Raw genomic sequence first — 22,367 nt, 5'->3', positions numbered from 1 at the left:
CGGTTTCCGGAATTCTAGCTTAAGGAAGTGAATACCTGAAGAAGTAAAAAACAAGGGGGGGGGGGGGAACTATTTTCCTGTGTTCACAAGTCTCTTTCTAGGTCACTGCGATTTTTAATTTACCTTGAGTTTTGAAAGACCAAAAAATGAGCCTCAGTTGTTGTAGATATTCAGTTAGGTAAACACGAATTGGGACTGTCAGAAAAGGCTTATGCTTACAACATAACAAGATTAATGCCAACGTCAAATAATTACACTATTAAATTATCAATGATATTTCTAGCACTGAGTGCGGGGACAGTTAAAATAACTTCTGCCTGAAGCGATATCTTATATCGCTGGCTACGCGCCAGCGTATCGTTGCGTCATGCTGCCTGGGCAGATAGATATAAAAGGATTGAAAAATAATAAATGAAGACTTTTTGTCTCGGCACAGAACTTCGTTTATTTTAGACCACGCAGTCTCAGGTGGTCTAAAAAAGTGGTAAGCCTACACCAGCTCGCCTGTGCCCTAACTGTTTTTTTTTTTAACTTTGTGTTGGTCGTTCCTTCGTGGCTTCTGCCGCAACGCCACATGGTGTCAGGAGTGAGGTCCATCTGACCAGGAATATGCCCGAAGAGCAAGCCATGGGGACATCGGTACCAGCTCAAGGGGGACTGGAACTGCATCCACCACCTAAACTGGACTTTGACAAAGCGTCAGAATGGTCAGTGTGGATTCAATAGTTCGAAGACTACCGGTTCGCAAGCGGTCTCAACGAAAGAAGCGGAGAGGTTCAGGTCAGAACCCTTCTCTATACCCTAGAAAGGCAGGGACTGAAAATTTTCGCAACCTTCGGCCTGAGCGAGGAAGGCTTGAAAGACTACGACAAAGTCGAAAAGAAGTTCAATGAGCACTTCGTGAAAATTCCAGACGAGACCATCGACCAGTACGTGACAGCTTTTCACACCCTAGCAGACCGCTGCGATTTTGGGGACCTTAAACAACGAATGCTGCGTGATCGACTGGTCGTCGGCATGCGGGACGGAAAGCTGTCCGAAACACTTCAGATGGACTCGCAGCTTACGCTTGCTTCTGAGCTGGCAAAAGCAAGGTTGAAAAAGACGGTAAGAGAGCAGCAATGAGAACTGCGTCCCAAGGAATCGCCTGTAACATCCGAGGGCATGAACATTGATGCAGTAAGACGCTACAGTGGAACATCGTGGCGTTAAGGAAACATTGGCAACCATTCCGAGAAGCATAGTTTGGTTGTGAAAATGATTCTTGCAAGTGATAAAAACATTACCGTGCGTGGTGCCGATGCACGCTAGAACGCGCGCAAAAGCGGCTGTGTTGCCCCCGCAGCCTCGCGCTTGTTCTTCTGACATCTCGAGCTCGCTCAGTGCGGACATCCAGGCATCTGACACCCTGACGTTTGGTGCTTTTTCTATCTTTCTCGTGGCGTTCCAAGCGGCACACGATGGCAAATGCCCATCAAGCTATTCTTCAACACGTGTCGCCATTTGTATTATATATTAAGGACACTGCAATTTGCCGTAATTAAGTGAGAAATTTTTGAGGTCTAATAACATTTTTAACCTGTTATATATTTATATAGGAGTTCTGGAAAATATAATATCGAAAGATGATTCGTAATTTAATGTCTTGTAATATTGATTACTTGACGTGATTCCGTTTTAATAGCACCCTAAAATAATACCGTTTCAAACTTTATTTTTTTATTTTAAAACATACTTTATACGCAGAGTTTGTTGCTGCTTTTTTAATTCAGTATATCCAACCGAACGCTCACGTAAACTATCGGGGACACTGGGACGTTGTAACTCGAGAAATATTTTTTTCAACATTAGAGACTGTAGTTTATTAGAAGCTGAATAATTAACTAACAAATAAAAATAATCGTAATATCGAAACATTAAAGTATTTAAGGGAAACATATCTTTTTTTTTTTTTTACATTAGCTTTATAATTGTAGAATACATAGAAAGAAAGCTATAAACCGTCAAAAAAGCGCCAAAACGTCAGGCAAGGTAACAGCGAACACTGAACGTTTTTAATTCTGAGGTCAAAAACCAGGCGAAGAGCAGAAGGTGACGAGAAATTGCAACGGCCAGGATCCTCAAGAGTTACAACTACTACGAGGACAGCTAAGCAGTGTAAAAGGTGTTAGCTTTGCCGGGGCACACGTTCGGGAAAAACGCGTTGTGCCTGTCGTCAGGCGCCCGTCACTTACTCGAGGTGCGCAAGAAAGATGTTGGCGGGTAACCACTGAGAACCAGTCAAAGCAGCGCCGAAAGAGGGCCTGGAAGGGCACATTGGCTGATCCATCTTCGGCCTGAGCCAAGGTGGGATTTGAGTGAAGCCTCGGCAGGATGCACAGAGGGGGACCAGAGAGGCCATCCTGAATATCTGCCTCGAAATTTTGCCTACCGAATACTGTTGAGTGGCAGGAGTTAGAATTGGGGTGTAGTCTATCCTCGAAATGAGCTTTAGTCAGTTATCATGGTTTCAGGTGTAGCTTGAGACCTAATGAACTGACAGCCCCGGCAGGGTCTTGCCCACAGCAATCATGACAAATGCCAAAAAGAGCACCAATAATTCAATGCACGAGAGAGGCTTATTCACGTCGTAAACATTTTTCCGTCTTGTATAGGGAAGCGGCGCGCTTTTGTGGTGATAACTGACAACCGGCGATTGGGCAGGCATTATCAGTAAATAGGAAGCTATGGGTCAACATATGAGGCACTATTTTAGGCTGCCGGTACACTAACGATGTCTAGTCCTGTATACTCTTCGGTAAATCTAAATTTCTAAACACGCATTATGGAAAAAAAAGAAACAAACAACACTTTATAGGTTCGAGGCATGGGTCCTCGTTTTATCTACCGAAGATTTGCTGAAGCACTGGCTGAGAAGAACTCTCTTAGAAGGTGGCCTTATCTTTGGTTTCGCGTACACTTTCAGTGTAGATATTCCCTGAAGTCGTACCCGAACATCTCGAAATCGAAGAAGAACCGCTCATATAGACGCATCACCTGATCGAAAGTGAGCTCCTTAAAAAACTCTCGAGCAGATTTGCGGAACCCTTGGTTGCCACCCTTGTTTTTATGCGGAATGTCCCCCGGCCGAGCACCGAGCGCTCCAAGGAACAGGGCAAAGTCCCTGCTTGCTGTCTCCAGCTTTCCGACGACCGCGTACTGGACGGCACAAGGCTCACACGTCACGTAGTACGGAGCCCAATGGGGGTTCATCTCGTTCACTGTCTGATTCAGTAAGTTGTCGATGAACTCCGGAAAGGTCAAGTTCCGCCCCGTTACCTTGACGCCAGGCACGTCATTCCAGTACCGCTCGTAATAATAATCATTGCCAGCACGTGGGCGTAGCGCCTTGTCCACGTAAGCGGATACTAGCCTCTCGAAAGGATGCCTCACAAACATGGCGGTTGTGTAGCGCTCCTGGCTGCTCCTCTGTCGAAATGTCATGGGTGAGACTCCAAGGACTTGCGCATCAAATGCATCGTGTAAGCTGTTAACTGTGTTTCCCGTGTTGTTGATGTGTAACAGGAGCCCGAAAATAGACTTGACTGTGGTGGATGCAACCTTGCTTATGATGCAGTAGCCAACTTTGCGTACAGGGTCGATCATGATGGGACAAAATTGCATGGGGCAGAAATTGGGCCGTTCGTCGCTGAAGTTCCGCTTCAGGATGCGTCTGTTGTGATCTGCCAGGGCCACCTGGTACGTGCGACACACTTTGTTGATTCGTTCTGCTCTGAACGCGAAGTCCTCGTCGCTGAGTCTAGAAGTCTGCGCAAACAAAAATAAAGAAAACGAAATTAAGAATAGACACGAGAACTGCAAAACGGTACTTGCCGAAGGTTTTATTCACGGCTGACCTCTATAATTATTTGCTGGCTCGCGTTTGCCCAGCTCCGCCTACGCACAAAAATGTGGCGACGGTCGGCCATCTTTTTGGTAGAGTTATATTATCTATAACCATCATAGTAATATGGCTGACAGCGCTATGGTGGCAGGCTGCCATAAAAATAGCTGTGGGTCTAGTACACTGTACCGTGGCAGTGTACTAGCAGAACCTTGAAATTCAATGGATGCGACATAGGAAGGTTGACTATGCCGTCATGCTGTGCGGCACGCTGTTCAAATCGTCCTGATTGCGAAAAGGCAGGAACTTACCATCGGTAAGTATTTCCATGTTACCATCGGAACTTACTATCGGAGCTTACCATAGGTAAGCATTCCCGAGGGTCTTCATGAAGTCGCCCGGCGGCCCTTCAGCTATGGGTGGAAAACGTGCACCCTATCAAAGGGGAGGTAGATTGCGCCACCATACTAATATGGTGTGGCTAGAGATAATATTGCTTTACCAAAAAGATGGCCGACCGTGGCCCTATTGGCGGAGCGGGCAAACGCGATCCAGAAAATAGTGATATAGATCAGTGGTATACACTGAGGATTGCGGACCCTGTGCAAGCGTGCTCAATCCGTGCTCGAAGAGTCGTCACGAGCGCCCGCGGCCAACGCCATAGAGTTATTACAATAAACGCTAGGGGTTCAGGTGGCGCTAGTGAGGTGTTGCATTTTGAAGCAGACAGCAAGCAGTCTAAATTCGACTTCCGGTAATGCATTCCTATCAGAAAACGCAAATGCGTTTTATCTTCGCGCTCGATTACAAGAGCAAATATTGTTTAGTGTTGTGACAGAATAAAAAGTTTGGCACTTTTTACAATAGGGTGAACAAAATAATGCGTCAGTTGGAGCGTTTTTTTTTTAGAATTCAGGGGTCTAACACTGCGCTAAAATAGCCCGATACAGATGTATAATACATGCTGACGTCGCAGACTGCTCTTATGGGGCACGTATTTACTCATACTGTCAATGCCATGAAGAGCACATAGTGAATCAGCTTGACAAAACACCAAACGGCTGCTAATATATGCAAAATCAAACAATCATAACAGACGACAAGAACGAAGCATGGAGTTATGTAACGAAGAACACTTACTGGATTAGTAACATACTTTGCATCAATAATCAAAATAATGCAGTAAGCCAGTGTTGTTTCTCTGACATAAATACGATTGTTCTTTTTGCTTAAATTCATAGCTCTTATTGACATCTAATGCTGTACAACATAGACCTGGGCCCCAATTTTCGCTAACTTAAACGTCGGTCAGTAATACAAAAAAAAAAACATGAAATAAATTATTCACACTTTTATAATGTGAATAAAACTACATAATACCCGTTAGGAGTAAAGAAACTATGCTGATTCTTATTAATCCCAGGCGAAGAAAAAACAGCACGTACGTTTTCCCATAGGAATACACAGGAAGACTGGAAAAGTAGACTGCATGCTGTCTGCTTCAATTTGCAACTGGTAGTCCTGTAGGCACCAGCGCCAGCTGAGCCTTCTGGTGTTTATTTTAATAACTCTATAATTAACGCAAACCTCTTGCCTACTGTCTAGGAAAAGTCCTTATTATCCAGAACCTATTCTAGGGTCGTGTGCATCTACGATTTCATTCACGCTGTTTAGAATACAAGAGGTGAAATGTTCTAGGATACCAAACGAAACAATATAAAACTATAGTTTTCGCTCCCTCTGCGACAAACACGGAATTCGAAAAATACCAACGCAAGGTTTATTCAGAAGAATTCCCTGTGGACTGCACTTGGAATATCTGCAGAAAAAATAGAAATCAGAAAGACCGCTATAGACACTGACAGGATGGGAAATGCAGGGCGTTCCTTCGAATGCCTGGCCACCACCACGCGCCCGTTGCCTTACACCTTGCTTTGGCTGCGTGAGCACGCTCGAGGTTTAAGAGATGCCCGAGCATTATGGAAGGCAGGGAGCTTGCTCGGGAGGCTGGACAAGTGAAAGACCTCCTTACCGTTCTCATTCTTTCAGTACCATAGCAACAACACTGCGTATTACCTGCTCTCTGGTCGTGCCGCCGGATGATGGCGTGGGGCAAGGTGGCCGTCGTAACCATTCACAATATACCAGCGAGACAACGATTGCTCCACACGAAATAGTCAAGGCTATTTTGAGGACCGTACGAGGCGACGTCTTAGACATGGGTGTGCACTCTAGGGGACTACAAGCTTACGGACGCTGTTCCTCCCGGACGAAGAATAGAGCGCATAGACCAAAAATAGAGCGCATAGCGTGTACGGCTGCAACAGAGCGAATTTTTATTTTACTCTTCAAATGCTCACAGCTGTACGAAACATGTACTGCATTGCTTAAATGAGCACGCCACTTTCTACGAAACGCTTGTACGAGGGTAAGGGGAGGAGGGGGTGTAATTGTAGAGGCAAAGCGGCATAGAGTTATAAACCGGAAGTTAGAGAATGGCACCCGGACCACGGTTGTCGCCATGTTGTACGCAGAAGTGGCTGCTTGTCACGTGGCCTCACAAGAGCCGTGACGTCACCAGTATGTTGGCAGCGCCCACAGCTGGTGGATACAAGTTGGTTCGATGCGCGGTATTCGTGATGTGCAGCTGCTTGCCAACGATTTTGGACTTCTTAATATTTGGTTATGAAGTGCTACTATTGCAGTAGCTTGCATTTGATCGCAGCCTTTTGTTTTGTGTGAAAAGCTAGCACTCGCTTAAGTGGCGTGCACGCGAAGAGTTACAAAGGATTCGAACCAGTTATTAGGAAAGTAGCTCATTTCTAACGTTCATAAAGCAGTTCAGTTATCCCCTTGGAACTCAGAACTCAAATTTTTATATTTTTCATTGGACAGAGCACAAATGACTGCATCCGACGTCGCTTAGAAATTAGTTCTTGTAGGCTCTTCCCCTTGTCGATGGGTATCAAATATCCCAACTAACCTCAAGTTTACAATCAGACTCCTCTTAGATGGTTGCCTCATCCACCAGTCTAACATCTAGAATCTTAAGAAAAGATGAAGTCTTACCACTACACATATTAACAATTCTTTAAATTTAAAGCAGCTCGGAAATAGAAAATCAACTGGATATGTCTCACTTTTGTAGGATTTATTGCAGCAATAACTTTGTTTATAAATGGGAAATTGTATCAGTCGGTTGATTATTTGCGTGTTCTATTTACCCGGATAAAATAGCTTGTACTTGTGTTCGTCCCGATTGACTGAGAGGCAATCTTGTAGCAAAATGTTTACTACCATTCCTCTCAGTCTCTTTGATTGACTTCTTTCAAAAGTGTGTGCTGCCTATACTTCGTTTCGCCATAAAGTGGCAAAGAGCAAACGCTGCAGCCCCCTCAAGCCAATCGGAGAGACCGAGTGAAGGCACGGGACAACACTCCACAGAAGGAGACCACTTTGAGTATAGGTTGTCGCATGCCTCTATTCAACGTTCATATGGGCTCAGTGGGATTGCAGCCTTCGCCTTTTACCAAAATATGGTGAAAGAGAGTCTACTCCCTTATATCACCAGTGTAGCTAGTGCGCTAATTACCTGACTCTTTCCTATTTTGGGGAGGAAGGAATCATGCACACGCACAATACATACACCGTTTGTAAAATAATCACCAATAACCAGGTCATTGTAAAAAACATAGCAAATAAAAATAAGCCAAACCTTACAATCACTTTATGCTCTTAGCATGCAGAGACATAACTAGGAAATCCTTTAACAACAAAAGACCACACGTCTTTCCCTGTCAAACTCGGCATGTTCATGTCAAATGCACTGCAACAAGTTAGAAAACGCTGTACTGTAGGTCTCATCATTTGATTGCCATACTTATTCTTGGAAAGTAGTACTGTCCATGTACCCCTACAATCAGTATTGTATGTCTTTTCCCTAAGTTCAAGGCGGGAGAGTGAAAGGAAATAATTGTTATGAGATAAAGTCTTTTTGTTGGAAAGGGCGAATTCGTAATAATTGTGATTGGTAACTTGCACAATATTGAATATTTAGAACAATGGTTTCGTATGACCATCATAGGTAGCATGCCATATTATACGAATCACTCTTTTTTTGGGGAATATGTATTTGTTATTATTTGCGAAGGAAGTGTTTCTCCATACTAAGAATGTTCAAAGTTATAATGACCGTAAAATATGGAGTTTTAATCTAGTATCATAGCGTAGCTGGGAATGATTTGGCGATATCTGTAGATCGTATTCAGAGCCTTTGAGAGTTTATTGCACGTATATTGCACCATTTTATACCAAACCATATCTTGATTAAGAATTCCCCCTAGCACTTTCACACTCTAAATTATATCTATAGTGCCTGAACCAAGAGAATGGACAGACATGTAACGACAATTTGTACATACAACTGCAATTGGCATATAGCCCTCGATGTATGATTTCTTAAGCCTTCTGAAAATACGGGAAGGGCGGAAATAGTTTCTATAATTTCCCGAGTCGTTTTTATCCCCCACTTTTTATATTACCGTCACCTTTGCCACCTGCATTTTGTTAGGAAAAGTTCTACTGTTAAGTGTGTGGTCGGTTTGCCATGCTGCATACCCCACCCGGGGGAATAGCACGGAGCCAGTGGTTTCAACAAGAAACTACATCTAATTGGACATAGGCGAGACGAACAATACACTAACATCGTTAGCAGCGGCGCTTGAGTCTAGGCAGCGACTGCCTGCGCGCCGCCTAGGATCCCCCTTATCAGGAGGCGCGCTCGATTTGCGTGTGGCCGGCTTCACTCCGCCGTCACGCGGGTAAGTCCCCCACCTGTGCCCTGCATCCGGGCAACTGGGCTCGGGAGCCGCCAGGGTGCCCACAAGCGCTGAATTAAAAAATATGCGTAAGATATGTAGCAATCGCGTAAAACATATTGAATTGGTGTAATTTCAAGGTCAAACACTTTTAAGCTCCTACTATTTTTTATTTCTTTTTGAAAGACCAAACATTCTTTGTCTGCATCAGTTAAAAATAAAAATGGGCAGTCAGAAACGTTGAGCGAATATTTGGAAGCATTCATTGAGCACACACTACGTACAAGTTTAAAGAACCTGTCATTAAATTGTTTACCTCGAGCTTCTCCAGCTAAATCACTCTCTTCAGTTCTTATTTTTGTAATATTTTTTTCCATGCAACTCAGGTTTAAGTAGACCTCTCCAATTTTCCCATATAATATCCGAGTTTCTTTTACCTTAAGAACTTTATAAAAGTATAAATGTTTTGCCCACCTTAAGGCCCATGTACAGTGATTTCTAAATTTCCTAAATTCAGTTAGTATGTCAGCGCGTTTGCTATGCACAGTTCCTTTGTTATAAAAAATAATAGCGGTCCTCAAATCATTTCACCTTGTAATCTGCAATTTTCCTGGTAGCATTATGCGCCAATGTAGCCAGTTCGGGCATATGTTGCTATACGTGGTTGTGCCTTCTGCTGTACCGTTGCTTTGATGCCTGGTGACAATGGTTGTACTATCCCCAAGCCACTTCACTTCCATTCCACAACGGTGATTTCATTTGCATTCCGGGACCACTGCAGCTTGTGTAAGTTTCGTGTGGCAAAGAGAAGTCGGGCGATGCTTGGTGTTCAGTTCATGAGAACGACCAACCATTTTATTGCTTTAAGCCGCTCAGTGGCATTCTCCCAAGTTGGAAATCAAGCAGAAAGTGTCCCATGGAGAAGAGACACATAATTGGTGTCAAAATTAATTATTTCCCTCGAACAACAACCGACTTCAGATCAAAGTCATTAGATTGTTGCTCACCTATACTTTGTAATTTTAGTGTAGAAGCATGTGTCATGGTGACCTACCGTCGAGGCGATGGAGATCTGAAGGTTTGGGATAGTCTCGGCACCGGAGACAGAGGCCGCCGAAGATACTCCTCAATGTACCGAGGTCGCTCTCCGAGACCTTGTTGAGGGTCTTTCGGCGCGAACCCTCGCAAGCCGATGCGTCGATTTACCGACGAATGGGCCTGCGGGGACGAATGGGCCTGCGGTAGACGTGCTCGGCATCACCGCAGTTGTAGCACAGTGGTCGTCGGTCTCCCGTTCGCCACACGCCTGTCTTCCTTGCTGTACGTTGTTCAGCGCGGACTTACCTCCGGTTCTTCCCGACGTTAGAAATACTGGGGCGTTGGGATGTCTCGTCTAGTGGGCGTCGTTTAATAACGGCCAGCCGGTGGCGGTCGTCGTGCCATTGCGGTGTAGATTACCCTCGGTTCATCAGATGCAGCTCTGCTCGCAGAAATCTTCACTTCAAATATACTTTGAACTGCTTTCCAAAAAACCTCGGCAATCGAAATTTAAGCCGAGCGACTGGCGGCAGGAAATAGCTTTCTAATCTCCTCCCGGACAACTCCTCTCGGAATGTCACGATGCCTGGGAGGCTGGTGTTGAAGTTGCAGGTGGACGAAGAAAATGGAGTCGGCGGAGAGCCGTTGATAGTGAGCGGCTCGGATCTGTAGGGCACATTCGATGCTAAACGCCTCCGTGACCAATCCTTCGACTGTTGTCGGAGGGTTGCGGACAAGGCCGCCGAAGATGTTGTCCCTCACGCCCCGTATTAGTATTATCAGCTTCTTCTTTTCTGTAGCCTGAGGGCTGGCACGGGAGCTCAGGCGCAAAAACATAATCCCCGAAGGCGGTGACGCTCTCGGATCTGACAATCCCGGTGCATTGCTAGATGATGCTGTGTTGCTTTCTAAATTGTTCTGGCGGAGTCGTGCACATTCACGAAGCACAGGTGTTACAGTTCAATGCCAGAAAAGTGGCCCCAGATTCGTTTCAGTTCTGTTCGTCCACAGCAGTCGTCGAAACACAGAAGGAGAGGAGTTCTTAGGGCAGCTTGCCACTAAAGCAATGCAGCTTCTTTACTGGCCAGAATGAAGGCTCTTCGGTCAGTTTTCTTTTATTGTAACGGATACTCGGTTCAGTCTTTCGTTTATTAATCTTTGGTATTCTGAAAGGTTCAAGATTATGCTCGGCCGTCATCGTGTGTTCTGCTGTGTGTGGTTGCCTTATGCACGTTTTTTTTTTCCTTTTTTTGTAAACCCCGAGGAGCCGTGAACCAAATCTGATCTTGAGCCCTGCAGAAAACCGCAAGAAGGATGAGTGCCACTAGAGGAGCGAACCCCGCAAATAGACCGCGTTGATACTGAATCCCGACCCAGTTACCGCAAGAAGGAAAAACCAGCGGAATTCGGTCTCCTGTCAAAAAAAACCGAAGCAGACTAAGTCATTGATGACAAACCGTTAACAACACACCGCGACCGCTTCTTTTTTTGTTTACATGCACGTTGTACCTTGCACTTCGACGCCTTTCATGGCAAGGTGTACGAAGACGTCGAGGACTGGATTGACAAATACGACCTTGTCGGCTGTCTCTACGGTCGGGCAGACGACCGAAACCTCTAGGACCAACACTTGTCTTGGACGGAACCGCCGGGCATTGCTTTGGCAACCACTAGTTTTTCTTGATGTTCTAGGACGTTTGCAAGACACAGGTGAAGCGCACGAAGCAGGTCTTCAACTCTCTCTCTCTCGTCGATGTTGGCTGATGGCGTCTTGCAAACTTTCTAGAACATCAAGAAAAACTCGTGGTTGCCAAAGCAATGCCCGGCAGTTTTTTCAAGACAAGTGTTGGTCCTAGAGGTTTCGGTCGTCTGCCCACCCGTAGTGACAGCCGACATGGTCGTATTTGTTAATCCAGCCCGCGACGTCTTCATACACCTTGCCATGAAAGGCGTCAAAGTGCAAAGTACAACGTGCATGTAAAAAAAAAACAAAAAAAAACGGTCGTGGTGTGCTGTTAAATGTCTTTCATCAATGACTTAGTACGCTACGGTTTTCCTGACAGGAGACCGAATTCCGCTGGTTTTTCCTTGTTCCGGTAACTGGGTCAGGATTCAGTATCAACGCGGTCTATTTGCGGGGTTCGCTGCTCTTATGGGACTCACTCTTCTTGCGGTTTTCTGCAGGGCTCGAGATTAGATTTCGTTCACAGCTCCTCGGCGTGTACAAAAAAAAGGGAAAAAATGTGCATTAGGCAACCACGCACAGCAGAACACACGATGACGGCCGAGCATAATCTTGAACCTTTCAGAATACAAACGATTAATAAACGAAAGACTGAACCGAGTGTCCGTGACAATAAACGAAAACTGACCGAAGAGCCTTCATTTTGACCAGTACACAAGCTGCATTGCTTTAGTGGCAAGCTGCCCGAAGAACTCATCTCCTTCCGTGTTTCGGCGACTGCCGTGGACGAACAGAACTGAAACGAATCTGGGACCACTTTTCTGGCATTGAACTGTAACACCTGTGGTTCGTGAATATGCACGACTACGCCAGAACAATTTAGAAAGCAACACAGCATCATCTAGCACTGCACCGGGATTACCAGAACCTAGGCAGCCCTTCGGTGCGCCTCACAACCAAAGCGAGCCTCCGGTCATTTGGACGAAGCGACACTACGACTGCACACTGCCAGTTGTGACTAACACAAATTCCGTAGCTAAACTGTGTATCCAAATACATGACACACGTTTCGCAAAAGACCTCGGAGATTCAGGTAGTCAACAAGAGCAAAAAAGCGTCGTGTTAGATGTTATTTTAGTGGCATCCGAATCAATCCGAGGTCCGAGCAACTCAGTGCCAATTCTCTATCTTTCGTAGCATTATACACGTCGATCGCCTGCGAAGTGTGCACTGTTCCTCCTTTATTGGCTCGTTATTCCAACGCGACAAACGACAATGAACTCTGAAGTCGCTTCCGACCGGCTTCATATTAAAGCTCCCGCACTCTAATTGAACTCGCTCAGAAAAACGGCAGCAAACAACGGATCCGGCAAGCTCCGGCCAAGTGGGGCCAGTCACTGCCTGGGCACTGCCATATTTCCTGTAACGTCACCTATTTGCATAGGCCACGTTACAAGTAGTCTCATTCGCGTACAAGTTCAGCGGCCCGGATGTAAAGGGAGGGGGGGGGGGGGAGGAGTCTCATCCGGTTTATCGCTCTGAGTCCCCCTATACCTCGTTGGGGGTAATATAGAAACATAGAAGCTGGTTCACACACATGCGACGGTTTGCGGTCGTGTGCCTTAAAACCTCGTAAAATATTTTACGACAAGTAGTCAACAAATACATTTCCGGCTGAATGATATCTCTACAGTGTGGGACGAAATAATAAATCTGCCCATTTTTGTCGTATTTTTTTTTTAATGCAAGCCCTCGAATTTAAGATGGCCCTGTTCACAGCATGCCGATTATGCTGCGCCTTCCGAGCAATTGAAACACATTCTTGGAGTTTTCATTCTCTCTATCCTACCATTAAAAATATTCAGCTCCCAAATGTCTACAGTACAATTGAAGTAACGGGAGCGTGAGCCTTGCAGAGTGGAACGTTTTGTTTCTACCAAAAATCGCGCATGAAGTGTACTTTCCAAAGCAGCGCACTACACACATTTTACACCGTTATCGGGTGTAAGAAGTCTACTTCAGAGACATACGTACCCCTGACTTTATCCTTTCAGTACCCCTATTGTGATGTAATTCACAAGCTTTAATTGTAAAATTTAATGTTCTTATATACTGAAAACCCTACGTTTTGAGGGCTGTAAAACTGGTGTGAAAAAGGGTGCTACGGTGAAGTGAGGCCACCTTTCTGTTTTAGCTACAATATAAAGCAAATATGTGGCCTACTCTAAAGCTCTTTACTTGAATATATATTGTTTGAACATAGATATGTGATGCATCACACGAATTATTGGCTAGAACAAGGCAAGATATGTGTAACCTTCGTAATCGTGGAGGTGTTAAGCTGAGAATAGGTATTCTTGAATAGCAGTCATAATGGTCATGATTATTCTCTCATGCGTGATTCATTATTATCACAGAATGCACCCGTTTTATACCTTCTCTTTTTTTTTTTTGGTTTCCGTTTCTGAGTGTGGTCATGGGCCGTGTTCCAAAATTTACGTGATCTTACTCCAGGGTAAGGGTTTTGTACCCTTGGCGTTGTAAAACCTACCCACGTCCGTTTTTCAATCTGTGCTGTCACGTGATATGATCCGCCGGAGTAACTCGGATCCATTTGGGTTAGATTTGGAACACAGCCATAGTCTCCTCTATTCGCCTCGAGATCGAACAAAAGGTGGCGCTACGGTCGCGCTATCATCATCAGCAATGTGTGGATAGGAAACATAGTTGGGCTGTGTGGATATTTATACAGCGTGTTGTTGGTCAGCCATTTCAAAGTTGCGACGAGTCATTCGCTGTAAATGAGCAATTTCGCCAGTGCAGTACAAACGCTAGCCTGGGGTCTTTAACGTGCACAACGCGATAGTGACCAGGGTGTAAGATAGACAGGTGGGGAAACGAGAGCCAAATGAGCGACCGAATTGTGTCCCCCTCAAGTTTCTCTTTTTTCTGTGGCGCCATCTATGTGGAGCACCGCGAACTCTCACTCCGGGTGGGCGACCGGTGGCGACCGGCTAAACTGACGGAAATGGTTTCTCGTGGATGTTTAATGGAGGACTGTCGTGCTCTCGGTTTATTTTGCGCACTCTCCCATAAAGTTCCATGCAAATCCAAATCCAATTTTTTTCCTCTCGCCGCAGCGCCATCTGTCGCAAATCGGGGGTACCCGCAAGCAGACGAGTACACAATCCGGTCACGGCGTTGCGGTAGGCTTCTATGGGCCGTTTCCCCACCTGTCTATCTTACACCCTGATAGTGACACACGGCCGCACGCCGGTACGATGCTCATCCAGATCGAAACGGGCAGGGGTGGGGATTGAACCCAGGATTCTGGATTCTTCAGGTCGTGCTTTTGCTCCACGTTCTCCGAGCTGGTGAGCGCTAGCCCACTCGGCCACCAATCACCCTCGCACGCAATAAAAAAAAAAAATCGTATGCACAATTTTAGAAGGCGCAATCTGACTTGCATTCGCGATAGGATTTTTTGTTTCTTTACAATATCTCTATCTCCCAGTTAAATGCGGAGAGCAAGTCGTCTGCTTCTTTTGCAGGGGTTGTGGTGACGTCAGAATGCCGAGCTTTGAATGGCTCTTGTTGAAGAATAGTGGGTAGACCTCAAAGCAAGCTACTTTGAGGTCTACCCACTATTCTTTATTCAGAACCAATCACAGCTTGGCATCCTGACGTCACCACAACCCCAGGAAAAGCAGCCGACGCACTTGCGCTTCGCAGAGAAAGTACAATTGCGCCAGTTGTTTGGACATACATGAAAAAAATTGTCATTCGTAGAATGTGATTTTGATTCGGTAATTACCCTGTCGCGCAGTGTAGACCTCCGGAGGATTGGAATTTTATTACAATATACAAAAACTATCGACAGCGTCGCAAACCGGACTTGGTGTTTCAAGCACTGGCTGATACTTCTATGCTGGCAGCGAAACTGCCAACTCACCACATACCCTTGCCGTAAAGGTGAACCTCGGAAAGCGAAGCTCAAGCCCGAATAAAATCTCTGGATCATCTTTTTTTTACACCTTCGGTAGAGCTATAATATTTGTGTGCTTGCTTCCATAATTTCTTACACCAGGGAAGCTCGAGCGGCAGAACCCACTGATGGTTGATTCCATCACCTTCACCCCAGCCCGTTTCGATCTGGATGAGCATCGTACCGGCGTGCGGTCGTGTATCACTACTGCGTGGTGCACGTTAAAGATTCTAGGCTAAGAGATCTACTGCACTGGCTAAATTTTTCACCTACAGTGGGTAACACCGAATTTCTGCCGCCTACCGCCATAAGAGACTTTCTGACAATCGTCATGATCTGCGTTCCCTCCCCCTTCTTCCTCTCGAATCCTGATCACCACCATCACCATCGTCATCGACGACATCATCATCATCGCCACCACCATCATCACGGCTTTCATAATTTTAATGCTTATAAAGCTGGGGTGGTGCCATGGCTAACAACGCACACGGCGGGTGGCTAGCCGGCCCTTTTACCTTTCTGGTATGCTTTGCATGACGCAGTGTTCGAACAATTTAGGCGCAAGTAAATCACTCAATCACTCATGTCAAAATGTCGCCATGTTTCTGGCAGACTAACCCCCTGCTGTATAAACAACTAACGCCTAACGTACCCGTTTAAAAATTCAGAGTCACCTTGTGGCAGCCCCGAAAGGTCCAATATTTCAGCCCTAATGGCGATGATAGGAGATCATGCTCGGCTAAATCAAGCTCACTCGATTTCTTGAATCGAATGTGACCTGAAAGACCAACATCTTTCCCCCTTTCCCTCTATGTTTCGAAGATGTTCGCTTATTGTGGTGTGGGGAAGCTGTGTAGTGCCTCCCATTAGAGCGCTTTGGCTCCGCACAGAGTTGGTAGGCTGACTTTCAGATAGGTTCTATTAACGTGATAGCGTTTAGGAGCTCGATCCGCAGAAAATCCGGCGCCGGCGTTGGGGGGATCGGAAAATCCCGGCATGCACAAGGTGACGTCACACGTGACGTCACGTGTAGCGTCGCGAGGGTTTAATTTTACCGCTTAATTTGGCAGGAAAATTTTGTGCTAAATTCACCGGCAAGTTTACCCTCCAGATTTAGCGGAAAAGGATCCCGCCAAGTTTAGCGGAACGCGCGTGACGTCAAGCGTGTGCCGTCAAGCTACATGACTTCGCGCAGGAGTTTCATACAAGCTACAACGCTTACGTGTGACGTCACCTGACACGTGACGCCATGGGGCTGGCACTCATCAAAAGATCAGAAGACAACAATAAGGAGTAGCTTGTGATCGCTATGAACTCAAGGGCCTTATCACAACTTCAAAACTTAAAAGAAGGTAACACCACTCGCGAAGAAAATTGCCCAACTTGTGCGCAATATAGGAAATAAAAAAAACAAGACCTACTAGAATAAGCAGATGGTCCTGCCAATGAAGAAAACGACGCCGAATCACAAACGAAAACAATTAACCCGTACAACCAGACTTGTGCTCGTTACCTTAAGAATGTAATAGATGACAATTACAAATTACCCAGCCTTAAATGTAATGGATGACCGTTACAAATTACTTTCGTTTACAAGTAATGGATTACTTCATTTGATACATTACAAATTACTTTCGCGTTAATTTTTTCGTACACTTATCCAGATAACAATATTGATATTTTTCAAAAATGTTTTCCAACACTACTTTCATTTCTCATACGACCATATTATGATAGTTCTCGTAAAAATTAAATATTGTACTTAAGAGACGGAGTGTACGTGCACTCCGTTCACCTGTAAGCTGACAGGGCACCGAAAGCTGCATCCACACCCGCTAACCCACTAGCTTACAGCCTCCGGAAATGATTCCTGGAATAGTGCAGACAAAGCTAGCGGTGCGCATGCTCAGTGGCAGCGTCTACCTCCGCTACGAGATTCGGGGCTAAAGAAGCGATTTACGAAAGCTCCCTTTTGACTCGGGTGTTTCGCCTGTTATTCCCAAGTGAAGAAAAACTTGGTTCTAACAATACAATGTATAGCCAATGCAGAATGCAGGTGTTCCAGCTTACCTTGATGTGTTTTCGTAGATTAAAGTTTGAATGTAGCCCTGAATTTAGAACATGTCATTAAGAGGTGACCATGGAGACGACGGACACTCCATGGACGAAGACTCGACCAGAGAGAAAAAGTGGCGGTTACGGGTTATCGATCGTTCATCGGTTATCACTTGCATGCCAATATTTGTGGAGGCCAGGGGTGGGGAGGGCATAGAGAGCGAGAGAAGCGATGGCCATCGGTATCACAAAACAATAGAAGATCACACCATTTCTACACGTTCTCTTTCTCTCTCTGCAAGCACTCTTTAGATCGCCTACCCACCCACCCTTCCTTTTATGTTGACAGTTGGCTGTAAGGTGAGGGGTGGTCTCGACCGCCATGCCCAGGGAAGTAAACGAAAAGAAGTATTGTTTTTAACCTCGAAGGCAATGCTTTGAGCCTTGCGCCGGGCGCTTTTTTTTTTAATGAGTTTGCGGCAATGGAAAGCAATATTTATTATATGAACTTCCTAACTCCCGACATAGTGCTGAGGAAGTTGCACTTTTGAATCATGACGATCGGCAGTTCTGTCTGCTCTGCACTAAGCACCAAGATGGCGGCGCCCACAACAATACTAAGAAACACAGTGCCGATACCCTAAGCGTAGATCGTTTAGTGGCTCTACACAAGACCAAGGAATTAGCACTAAAGACAACCCCTGCAAATAACATCGGCAACCGAGATGTACAAATTCCATTTTTTCCAAATGGATCACGAACGACCAGGATTAAGATTTTCCAGGTCTAGTGTGATTTGCTCGAGGCCGCGGACATGTCATCGCGACTCACGCCCCGACTGGCGAGGCACTAGCCCTATTCTTCCTTTTCTCAATCACTCATGGTTTTTCCTCTCCCCAATCGCAACGAGAAATATAACCCCGCATTGAAAGGCTAACCTTTCGTTCCCAATTTTCTCTCTTTCCTCCTTATTTTCTCAATAAACACACTCACTTAAACAGCGAACACTAAACGTTCTTAATTCTGAGGTCAAGGACCAGGCGAAGAGCAGAAGGTGGCGAGAAATTGCAACGGCCAGGGAATTCCGTGCTTACAACCATTGCGAAATCACCTAAGCAGTGTGGAAGGCGTAAGCTGTGCAGGAGCACACGATAGGGAAAAACGCGTTGTGCCTGTCCTCAGGCGCCCGTCACTTACTCGAGGTGAGCGAGAAAGATGTGGACAGGTAACCGCTGAGAGCCAGTCAAAGCAGCGCCAAAAGAGAGCCTGGAAGGGCACATGGGCTGATTCAGCTTCGACGCTAGGGAGGCCTGAGACATGCTGAGCTTTGAATGAAGCCTCGGGAAGATGCACAAAGGGGGACCAGACAGGCCATACTTAATGTCTACCTCGAAAATCTGTCTGCCGAATACTGTTGAGTGGCAGGAGGTAGAATTGGGGCAGAATTTTTCGTCGAAACGAGCTTTCGTGAGTTTTCATGGTCCCAGGTGTAGCTTGGGACTTAATAAAATGACAGTCCCGGCAGGTAGCTGCCCACAGCAACCACGACGAATGCCAAAAAGAACACCAAGAATTCAACGCACGAGAGAGGCTTATTCACGGCGGTCACCTTTTCTGTGTTGTTTGGGGAAGCGGGACTCCTTTGTGGTTATAACTGGCAACCAGCGATTGGGCAGGCATTATCAGTAAAAAGGAAGTTATGGGTATACACATGGAGGCACTAATTTTAGGCTACCGGCACACTTAAGTTCTCTAGACCTATATATTATTCAGTAAATCTGCCTTCTGAATGCGCAATTGACGAGAAAATAGCTTTATAGATTTCCAAGCATGGGGCCCTCCTTTTCTCTACTGCAAATTCGTTGAAGCACTAGCTGTGAACAACTCTCTTCGAAGTTGGCCTTATCCTTTGGTTTCGCGTGCATTTTCAGTGCAGATAGTCCCTGAAGTCGTACCCGAACATCTCGAAGTCGAAGAAGAACCGGTCATATAGACGCATCACCTGATCGAAAGTGAGCTCATTAAAAAACTCTCGAGCAGATTTGCGGAACCCTTGGTCGCTGCCCTTGTTTCTCTGCGGGATGTCGTCGAGCCGAACACCCAGCGTTTCAAAGAGAAGCGCCAAGTCCCTGTTTCCTGTCTCCAGCTTTCCGACGACGTCGTACTTGACGGCAAAAGGCTGGCACGTCACGTAGTACGGAGCCCCATGAGCGTTCATCTGGTTCACTGTCTGATTCAGTATGTAATCGATGAACTCTGGGAAGGTCAAGTTCCGGCCCGTTGCCCTGACGCCAGGCACGTCGTTCCAGTACTTCTCATAAAAGTAGCCATTTTCAGCACGTGAGCCTAGCGCCTTGTCCACGTAAGCTGAAGCTAGCCTCTCGAAGGGGTGCCTCACGAACATGGCGGTTGTGTAGCTCTCCTGGCTGCTCCTCTGTAGAAACATCATTGGTGAGACTGTGTGGACATGCTCATGAAAGGCAGTGTGTATGCTGCCAAGTGTGTTTCCCATGTGACGGATGTTGAGCAGGTGACCGAAGATGGACTTGACTGTGGTGGTGCAACTTTGCTGATGAAGCAGTAGCCGACTTTCTTTGCGGAGTCGATAATGAAGGAACATTCTCGGTTGTTGAACAACATGGGTTGTTCGCAGCTGAAGTTGCGCTTGTGGAAGCGTCTGTTGTGATCCGCCAAGGTTCGCTGGTACGTGTGACACACTTTGCTGATCCTTCTTGCTCTGAACGCAAAGCCATCGTCGCTGCGTCTAAAAATCTGCGCAAAGACAAAAAAAAGAAAAAAAAATTAACGTTAGTAACGTGGTACACTGCAGATTGCGAGCCTTGCGCGCGCGTGCTCAATCTATGCTCAAAGAATCGTCACGTGCTCGCGCTCTCAACGCAAAGCTCTTTCGTACAATCTACGAAAAGTTCTTGTAATCCAGAACCTATTGTAGGGTCGAGTGTATCCACGTCGACTTCATTCACTCTTTTAGCACTCTTTTAGGCAGCGAGATATGAAATTATCTAGGATATCAAACAAAACGAAATAAAACTTTCTATTTGATTTCCTCTGCAACAGCCATGAAATTCGAAAACGGCCAACTCAAGGTTTATTCAAAAAAGTTCCGCCAGGACAACACTTGGAGAACCTGAAAAGAAATTGGAATAGGAATGACCACTATAGACACTGATAGGATGGGAAAGGCAGGGAGTTTTCTCAGATGCCCGGCCACCATCTCGCGCCCGTTGCCTTCCACCGTGCTTTGGCTGCGTGTGCAAGCTCGAGGGTCACAAGACGCTGAAGCATTGTCGAAGAAAGGAAGCTCTCTGGGGAGGCGGGTCAAATGAGGGACCTCTCTGCCGTTCTCATTCTTTCAGTGACCATGGCAATACTGCGTATTACCTGCTCTCTGGTTGTGCCGCCGGATGCTGGCGTTGGGTAGGAAGGTGGCCGTCGTAACCAATCATAATATACCAGCGAGGCAACGAATACTGCGCACAAAATAGCCGAGGCTATTCTGAAGACCGTACGAGGTGACTTCCTGGACATCGGTGTACAGTCTCGGGCACAACAAGCTTACGGGCGCCCTTTCGGACGAAGACTAGAGCGCATAGACCAAAACGAGAGCGCATAGTGTGTACGGCTGCAACGGAGCAAATTTTTATTTTATTCTTCAAATGCTCACAGCTGTATGAATCATGTACTGCATTGCTCAAATGAGCACTCCACTTTCTATGAAACGCTTGTACGAAGGGAAAAGAGGGGGGGGGGGGGGGGGTAATCGTAGAGGCAGAGCGGCATAGAGTTCTGCTATAAACCGGAAATTAGGGAGCGGCGCCCTGGCCCAGGTTGTCGCCATGATGTACGCAAATGTGGCTACTTGTCACGTGATCTTACAAAGGCCGTGACATCACCGGTAAAATGGCAGCGACCAGAGCTGGCAGATACGAGTTGGTTCGCTGCGCGAAAGTCATGATGTGCAGTTGCTTGCCGACGATTTCGGACTTCGTAATATTTGGTTATAACGTGCTGCTATTACAGTAGCTTCCGTTTGATTATTTTGTTTGGTGTGGAAGGCTGGTGCTTTCTTTAGCAATGTGCACGCGAACTCTTACAAAGGATTCGAACCAATCATTCGGAAAGCAGTTCATTTCTAACGTTCACAAAACAGTTCAATTATCCTCTTGGAACTCAGAAGAAGGCAAATCCTTATATTTTTGATCGGGCAGTGCACAGATTACTGCATTCGAAGTCGATTAGAAATTAATATTATTAGGCTCTTGACCTTGCCGATACGTATGAAATATCCCGACTAACCTCTAGTTTATAATGAGACTGCTCCTAAATGATTGTCTCGTCCACCAGTAAAACATCTATAATCTTTAAAATAGAGCAGTTTTCGCACTGCACATGTCAACAATTCTTTAAATTTAAAGCAACTCAGAAATGGAAAATGAACTGCAGATGTTTCACTTTTGTAGGATTTATTGCAGCAATAATTTTGTTTATAAAGAGGGAATTTTATCAGTCGGTTGATTTTTTTTCTTGTTTTATTTACCTGGATATAATAACCTGAACTTGTGTTCTTCCCAAAATGTCCGAAGAAGCAATCTTGTAGCAAAACGTTGACTACCATTCCTTTCAGTCTCTTCAATAGACTTCTTCTAAAAGCGTGTGCTGCCTATACTTCGTTTCACCATAATTTGGGAAAGAGCAAATGCCACAGCGCCCTCGAGCCAAGCAGAGAGACTGAGTGAAGGTATGGCACAACACTTCGTAGAAGGAGACCACTCTGATTATATGTTGTCTCATTCCTCTCTTCAACGTTCATATTGGCTCACTGAGACTGTAGCTTTCGCCGTTGGGCAAATTAAGATGAAACGGAGTATACACTCTTACACCACC

At 45.8% G+C, this 22,367-nt stretch overlaps 1 protein-coding gene and 1 pseudogene across 1 annotated transcript; both read right to left on the bottom strand.

Annotated features, from left to right (window-relative positions):
* Positions 1-2,961: 2,961 nt before the first annotated feature.
* LOC115326458 (carbohydrate sulfotransferase 13-like) lies at positions 2,962-3,645 on the bottom strand. The gene has a single exon (XM_029987337.2). The coding sequence runs from the start codon at positions 3,643-3,645 to the stop codon at positions 2,962-2,964; it is 684 nt and encodes a 227-aa protein (XP_029843197.2).
* Positions 3,646-19,389: 15,744 nt separating this feature from the next.
* Positions 19,390-21,171, bottom strand: LOC120839617 (annotated as a pseudogene).
* Between the last annotated feature and the right edge of the window lie 1,196 nt (positions 21,172-22,367).

This window comes from Ixodes scapularis, unplaced genomic scaffold (genome assembly GCF_016920785.2).
Source record: "Ixodes scapularis isolate PalLabHiFi unplaced genomic scaffold, ASM1692078v2 PGA_scaffold5__190_contigs__length_132052651, whole genome shotgun sequence".
NCBI lineage: Eukaryota > Metazoa > Arthropoda > Arachnida > Ixodida > Ixodidae > Ixodes > Ixodes scapularis.
This window is presented reverse-complemented; position numbering and strand designations above follow the sequence as displayed.